Genomic DNA, 8,364 nt, shown 5'->3' with positions numbered 1-8,364 from the left:
TACGTAACAAGTTTTGTCTGTGCGCACATGGGAGTTCGCATACGACGCACGAAACCGTATGAATGCCTGGCCAAACGTTTGCAACATTTTAACGCAACATCTTGCAACATTGTTGAGCACAACATGTTGCATTCGTTTGGCCACCCTGTTGCGATAGGTTGCGATATGTTGCAACATGTTGGATGATGTTGGATCAAATTTGAAAACGGTCAAATTTTTCGTGCGGGTGTTGCATGATGTTGTACATGTTTGGCCACATTCACGCAACAGTGTTGCGCTAAGTTAAGGCATGCGCGTTAGGTCCACTTCTTGCGCGTCAGGGGCCTGGGGCACATGTACATTGACCACCCCGTTCAACACATGCAACAATAGGGAGTTTTAGCAAAGACGACGGCTACGGCAACGAAAACGTTAGTCCAAAATATAACTGAGCGCTATCGCAAGTATTTCGCGATTAATCCGTCTTGTTCACCTTGTACAATACAGGCGAACTATCCTGGAACTGGATGGGTACGAACGGTTTTAAAGTCAAAACAGAAAATGACTGTTTCATTGTTATATGCTCACGTTGTGATCAAAACCTAAAATTTGGTGATTTCACGTTGTTGTTTTGTGTAGTACGACAGAGAAATGCACGGAAATTCGTGTTGCACGTGCAGCACGAGCATTTTTCCTTTTTCAACCAATAATATTCTTGCTTTGTGGCGTTGCCGTAGCCGTAGCCGTCGTCTTTGCTAAAACTCCCTAATGTTGCAAGACGTTGGCGTTGAAATGTTGCGAGCGTTTGGCCAGGCCTTTAGACTATGGACTTTATTTGAACAAACAAAATGAGCTTGACTAAATTGAAGAGTTCTAAAAAAGATAAAGTTCGATTTCTATGCTCACTTTTCGAGTCACTTACTATTATTTTATTGTTTGGTATAAAACCCGAAAACTAAAAATATCATTTTAAGTTTTCGGTTGCGAATATTAAGCTTATGTTTATTCCTTCCGACAAATGGTGTATTTCTTTTCACCGATCTAAAAATAGCTCGCCTGTTCACCTTCGGTGGCGGTTTCGAGTCGTTTCTCATGGCATGTGAGTTTTTCATTGTGCTCTTCTTCGGCGTCTTTATTTATCAAGAACTGAAACAGCTTTACAGGCTCCGTAAGGGTTACTTCAAGGAGTTCTGGAATTATGTCGAGTTCTTCATGATCGTGCTGGTTTTGACCTGCATCGGGATGTTTTTCACGCGTACGCTGCTGGTCAGCCAAGCCATCTCAAGCCTGGAGAACAACCCTGGAAAGTTTGTCAGTTTTGGCCGTGTGGCATCTTGGAACGAAGTATTCATGTACATGGTCGCCTTAGTGGTGTTCACTTCTTCCATTAAAGGAATAAAGCTGCTTCGCTTTAATCGTCGTATCACAATCCTTGCGCAAACACTGCGAGGCTATGCAGGTCCATTGGCTGCATTTTCCGTTGTATTTATTGTATTTTTTCTGGCTTATTCTCTGTTTGCTTTTGCTGTATTTGGCAAGGATTTACCCAATTTCTTTAACTTTGTCTCTACCTGTGAAACTGTGATGGGAGTTCTTCTTGGGTCGTTTGATTTTCTTGCCCTCACTGAAGTTGCTCCAGTACTAGGTCCCTTGTTTTTCTTTTCCTTCATGGTGTTTGGAACGTTCATCTTAATGAACATGTTCCTCACCATCGTGCTAGACGTGTTCTCGGAAGTCAAAGAGTCCACAGATGAACAGGAAAACGAGTACGAAATCGTAGATTTTCTGATCAGACGTTTCAGAAAGCTCACAGGCATGCAGCCGAATAAGATCTCGGTCAATGATGAATCGGCCGAGAAGAAAAATATCGAGGAGGAAGTGCAGAAGGATCTGGTGGCCATGAAAAAAAAGCAGAAGATGAAGGCGAGGAGGAAGTTTAAAGCAATGGATTTGGTAGCACAGCGCTTCACCAGGCTTGAATCATCTCTGAGCGGCTTTTATTGCGAGGAATGGGCTGAGGAAAGGCTTCTTGATCATATTGTAGAGCGGCGGTGGGGTGTCAACCGGGAAGCAGCCTATGCAGTGGCGGATGCAGAGCTGAAGGAAGAACAGCAGATGGAGGAACTGAGATAGGATATGTACGCTGCAGCTGAGCGGTATGATCCTGATGACCAAGAAGGGGTAATCAACCTCAGCTTTGAGGGAGACTCGTTTGGAAACGGCCCTTATGTTCCTTTGAATTCAACTGAGGCTTGATTCATCAAGTATTGACTTGTGGAACATTGCTTCGAACAGTCTGATATCAGATGTAAAGATTAACTGAATGTTATTTATCAATGCACAACTGAGTTAAGAAAGGGGAGGGGGGATGGGGACATAATTGTTGACCGCCATCAAGATTAACGCTATAAATGTTCCCATGTTGCATGTTTAGAATAATTCCTTGTGGGGTCTTTCATTATCATCAGGGTATAAAGGTGTCTTCTTCAAGGTATAAACACAGAGTGGCAAGTTTTGCCTCGTTGGAGGGGGTCCAGAGAAAATTGAGTTATGTGGCTCATCAAAGTCCGTAGGTGATGACGTGAATTTATCTAAACTTTATCTGATATCTTTTATGACAAAGCGCCTATTCTAATTAGACGCTGATCATTTTACCGGCGCATGCAGATATGTCCAGAAAATGCAAGTGATTTTTGAATTAGCGTCACGAAGTGTCCCCTTGCTCTTTTCCGCAACATCAATATGAGTCGTGTCTCGGAATTAGCGTCACAAAGTGTCCACGAAATGCTGCTGTCAAGTAAGGATAAACGTTAACTGCTGAATTTACTCTAACGTTATTGTTTCAGTTAGAAATAGCTAGGAAATGCTTAGACGTAAAGGGACTTTTCGTGTTGGATATCAATATTGTGCGTGCATCAAATTCCGTACATTTTTGGACATTAGTTGCCACATACACCTTATTCCAAAATGGCCGCCATTTTAGTATTCTTTTGTTTCCATGCAAATTGGCCCTTTTGGCCTCGTTCAAGGTTAAATATTCTTTTGAATTTTACGTTTGAAAGCGAGGCCATAAGGGCCAATTTGCATGGAAACAAAAGAATACTAAAATGGCGGCCATTTTGGAATAAGGTGTATAAAATTACTTCTTTCTGGTATTTGAACGATCGCGACAGCATTATACGTCTAAATTAATAGTACAAAAATACTCTTTGTCACAAAAGAAACCTTGTAATTTGAAAATTTTGACGGTTTCCCTCCATCGTTATTTTCGTCCTGTGAAATACATCACTTTCGAAATCTCTTATTAAGCCTCGTGGTTTCTCTCTAACTTTTTAAAGTTCATTCTATAATTTCTCACTACCGACCCAGTGATAGTTCCCTGGGGAACTGTTTCTTTCTCTTTCTCTCTTGCTGACAAGAAGGAAAAGGATACAAAAGAAGCAGTTCCCCTGCGATTATCTTATTTTGTAACGCAAAAAATCAATTCTTTTTTTTTCTTTGGATTTCAAACCTATGTTAACTGAGAACTGAGAACTAAGTGACCCAAGTTTGAAGCCTTGATTTCAAAAAGACACCTGTTTATTTTAACTGGAATCTTCCTATTTAAAGGTCCGCCATTACTAACTGAATTCTTGAAAGAGCTGGATCGAGGAGAAAATGACGTCAAAGACGAATGCAATGCCTGCAATTGTTAGTGCGCATACGTTCTGCGCATCTCGAGATACTCGGGTTTCCTATCGGTGATGTTTACTAATTCAGGGGTATTTTTGAGCGGTTTAAAACTATGCAGAGAAAGTATATCTTGGTAAGTACTCTTGGTATCCAAAAAGAAAATTGGGGGTAACCCTGCATTTTTCAGAGATAATTAAGCTTCAGTGAATTAGTAGGCACCGTCCTTAATATGCACCACGGCAGTTTCAACCTTCCGAATTTTAAACTCGTGCTTCGCATGTATAATAAGCTGCATGTACACCCTGCGATTTTAAGCTAGCCTGCGTAGCAAGCGTTCCTGTTCGACAGAAGAGCTTCGAACCGATTTTCTGCAAACTGGCCGCTCGAAAGTTGGGGCAAGAGACTCAGTCTCTTGCCCCAACTTCCGCGCGGCCAGTTTGCGGAAAATCGTTTCGAAGCTCTTTTTGTCGAAAAGGAACGCTTGCTACGCAGGCTAATTTTAAGCTAGTGAGTAAATGACGACACTTGGCTAGATCCAACCTTCTGAAGTCCAAAAGGTCAGTTTTTAACGTACTAAGTAATGGCGAACCGTGGAATCCAAAACTTGAACTCAAAGTAAACAGCCTTTGGATAAAAATCAAAGGTCAAATTTTTTCCAGTCGGGTGTTAAGCAACAACATGCTTATAATCTAAAGAACTTTCTTGATCATAGAAGTACTTTAAGAGATTTAACAAAAATCAATTCGTCTCTCTCCGTTCCACCATAACTACATTTTGAACTGTAACGTTAACTTACTTATATTAAAGCCTGACGCATTCATGGCATAATTTTTAAGTCAACAAAAGTAGGAGTGAAGCTATACTTGCCTGGCACTGTACGCTATCATTCTCGTCACCAGAGCCTCGGATCGACCCAAGGCTCTGGGAAACTCTATATAGGAGATCATGCGCAGTAGGGTTCTCATAGCCAAAAATTGGCTATTTGAAGTCTACGGCGCCTGCTTAGTCCTCGTGCTAACATGAATGCACCAATTAGAGACGCTTTTTATTGTTCTTCACGAAAACCAATGAGAAGACACTTTGCTAGAGGGTTCCCGAGAGATCTTCTCTCCCTCAGTCAAGAGAAGAGCCCTGGGGTCGAGATTGTGTGCACTATCACATTTGAGCAAAAGCACATGCGCACCAGCTAGCTGCACTTCACTTTGGGTGTTTTCCATTGATACTGGATTCCAGATTCTCGCGAACCATGTAAAAAATGTCGGCATGCACCCCACGCACGACAGAACAGAAGTTATCGCACGGGGGAAAGAGAGGATTCCATTGAAAAGTCAATAAATGAAAACTACCCAAAAAGGCTAAAGAGATCATGTAACAAATACAAGATGTTAAATAGCTCTACTTGACCCTACTTGAAACGACGGTCGAATGTGCTTCAGAAGAAAAAGCACATTTAAACCCTTTAAAGAAAGCTGACTCAATTGCTGAAATATCGTGTCTTAAGATAACTTCAAAAAATATTTTCTAATTGCTTTTCGCGTTCTCGACTACGTTTCCTACTCGGCTGATGTGAGGGCATTTTCGATCACAGAATATTATAGCAACTCTAAAGTACGTGTCGTGCACGTTGCACTAAGATAATCGGACCAATATTTAACCCGAAGAAATGATCCTTTAATAACTCGATGAAGCGAAATACAGAAACCAATGAATCCCTAATTATTGGTGATAATATTCGAAGCGATGTACACAATCGTTTTCTCGTTTAAATCTCTATAACCTCACAGCATTGCGCAACTAGCTCAACTGACAAAACTATAATGAAAAATTACCTTATTATATACATGAAATTTTCGCGACACTTTCATTTCGCGAATTTAAGTGACGCGAACAATAAGTGTCGCGAACATAACATGACGCAAAAATTAAGTGAATAACAATACATCAGTAATAGCTAATAAAGAACAAAGGACGAGTTTATTACCATTATCACGCGCATCGTAAAATCGCGAAATTAACGCGTCGCGAAAATTTCATGTCATAAGGTATCCTTTTTGAAATCTTAAAATAACATGACGTCACAAGCTTATACTAGTCTGTGTTCGTGACAGTACACACAGATGTACCACGACTCCACTCGGATTAGAATATGATATTTATGCCAGGGGATGCTTAAAATATTTGACGCCATTCAATACAACCGTCATCATTGACAGGTCAAAACGTCAGAGTGTCTAGCAACCAAAAGACTTATAAGTGCGTTTTACAAACAAGACCTAAATCCCGCTTCGCAAATTGGAGCATATTTTTTAAAACGAAACATATTGTTTTCCTTGAGTGTTATCAAGCCTTCTTTAATGGCTTGTGTTAGGGCAAACTCAGCCAATAACCAATGGGTGGCTTCGTTAACATGTTCGAGGAGTTTATTAATTAAGCACGGTTCTTGCGGTTGAGTACTCGTATGGTGATGGCCCTCTGTCTGTCCGTGTCCATTGGTTCTTTCTCAAGACAACAATGCCACATTATTGACTTTAAAAGCATCCCTCCGATATTGCCGACCAGAACTGTAATGAGAGCAACAGTATTGTCCAACTTTCCAACCTGATCTGTTTTGTAATATAAGAAAATCATCAACATGTTTTCGGCTGTGAAAAGCAAATGCCAAGCAATTGATACCCCTGCTTGAAGCTGAAAACCAAACCGAGCGTTACCTCGAAGCTTACTTAAATAATGCGAACTGTATATGAAAAGATAGAGCGGCGAATAGGCGAAAATAAATATAAGCATGTCTTGTTTTCTCTCGGAGCGCCACAACATGTAACCACAAGCGTTTATAAGGAAACAATGTAGCCCAAACACCAGAGCAAGCCACCATGGGAAGACGAGTGTGAAGGCAACAACTGCAACAGTACGAGCTGCAATTATTCCAGCGTTGCTGATGAAGATGATCAGATTGTGATGAAGCCTTAGGTTACTGTTTGCGAACTCACGGAATACCTCCATGCTCGTGATCATCCAAGTAAGCGTGATAAAAGAAATGGGAGCAGATACGTATTGTGTGATTTCAATTTGTGTACTCTGCATCAGCATAACATACAACTGAATAATAAGCTGCGGGGCAGATTCTAGCAGTCCCTCCACCATTTTTAAACTAAGCGTGTGAATGTACAGGTAATAGAGACGTCCCTTTTCGATTGGAACGCCGCGGTCAGACTTCCATGATTCCGTGAAGCGAGCCGCGCAGACAAGAAACATCTGAAAGCTGTGAAGTGGTGGTCCGAGCCAAAAACAGCTGAAGAGGACGTTGACGAGAGGATTGCGGAATATGACATCTGGATTCTCGGCTTCTGCTTCGGCATCATCTTGTTTTGTAAGCGTGCGAAGAGTGCTCGCGATCGCAGACCAAACGCAAAGCACTGTTAAGGTAACTAAGGTTACACCAAGGCTTACAGCAAACCATGTCTCGTGATCCGGGTGATCTTGATTTCTGTATTCTAGTGAAGTGAGTATATCAGTTGTAGTGTCCGCAACGGCCAGGAAAGTTTGAAAGAAAAACAGAAATGTATGATACCACTTCAAATAAATCTCAGCTTCTTCCATGTCACAATTTTGGGAATGGGACTCTTGCCTGTCTGGCAATGACGATTACAATGTTTACCTTTGAATATATCTTACCAAAATACATCACATGACATCAGAAGCACGTTCTCCTCTCGTGTAATCTAAAGATCACGCAAGTATACATAAGGGCATGATTTAATATTGCCCCACTCTTCCGTCATCTACTCTCCAGGGAGAACATCTGCGTACGATTCCCTCACTGATATTCATCATCATCAACTTTATTTGTACATATCTTATCACAATAAAAGTGATCTTCCTAGGAATCGTGTCTAACTAAGTACAATCTACGACATTTAATTAATATTCTACAATAAAGCTATAAAAGATATCTATGTTATTTTTCCTTACACGGAATCGTGTTTAACTAACTACAATCTACGACATTGAATTAATATTCTACAATAAAAGTCATGCATCTGTGTTATTTTCCCTTACAAACCTAGTTTCATGCACTTAGTAAATAGGAAAAATATACATAATAATATAAAATACAGACTTAATCACATTAATTTGTTTCTTACATAAACATAACTTCGGATTTTAACTGTTAAAAGGTTTAAAAATAACAATCTTTCCCTCTGAGTGAGGTCTTGAAGTCTCTCAGGGTGTGTTAAGTTCTTAAAACTGGGGAAATTCTATTCCACAGATCAGATCCTCGATACTGTAAGCTCCCTTTTCCAATCTCTGTTCTAGGTCTAGGGATGTGAAAGTAACTTTCTGAGTTTCTAAGGTTATAGGCATGAACATTTGCTGTGTTGGTAAGGATTCGCCTCAGGTGTGATGGGGAAAGATTATTATGCCCCTTGTACATGCACAGAGCAAGTTGTTTTGACCTAGAAATTTCAAGTCTTTCCCAACCAAGCTCATCCAATAGCACCTTTGAGTGTATCTCGTAATAGGCCATTTTCGAAATATCAAATATTCAGTCTCCCATTGGTATGTTTTTTGTCACATTAACCTGAGTATCAGGTTTTCCAAGTAGCTCAATTTCCCCTTAAGTTCACTGGAAGGCCTGATACTCAGACTATTAAAAGTCACAGTCATTGTGAAATTGTTCACTTGATCGATCGATTTTTTTCTCTTTACATTTCC

General features: G+C 40.5%; 2 protein-coding genes across 2 annotated transcripts; one reads left to right on the top strand and one right to left on the bottom strand.

Moving 5' to 3' along the window:
* The first annotated feature begins 1,071 nt into the window (after positions 1 to 1,071).
* LOC138045001 (polycystin-2-like) lies at positions 1,072 to 2,112 on the top strand. Its single transcript, XM_068891360.1, has one exon. It carries the CDS (start codon positions 1,072 to 1,074, stop codon positions 2,110 to 2,112), a length of 1,041 nt encoding a protein of 346 aa, XP_068747461.1.
* Positions 2,113 to 5,307: 3,195 nt separating this feature from the next.
* Positions 5,308 to 7,333, bottom strand: LOC138045091 (XK-related protein 8-like). Its single transcript, XM_068891481.1, has one exon. It carries the CDS (start codon positions 7,246 to 7,248, stop codon positions 6,079 to 6,081), a length of 1,170 nt encoding a protein of 389 aa, XP_068747582.1. The 5' UTR covers positions 7,249 to 7,333; the 3' UTR covers positions 5,308 to 6,078.
* Between the last annotated feature and the right edge of the window lie 1,031 nt (positions 7,334 to 8,364).

Source organism: Montipora capricornis, chromosome 4 (genome assembly GCF_036669925.1).
Source record: "Montipora capricornis isolate CH-2021 chromosome 4, ASM3666992v2, whole genome shotgun sequence".
NCBI classification, from domain to species: domain Eukaryota; kingdom Metazoa; phylum Cnidaria; class Anthozoa; order Scleractinia; family Acroporidae; genus Montipora; species Montipora capricornis.
This window is presented reverse-complemented; position numbering and strand designations above follow the sequence as displayed.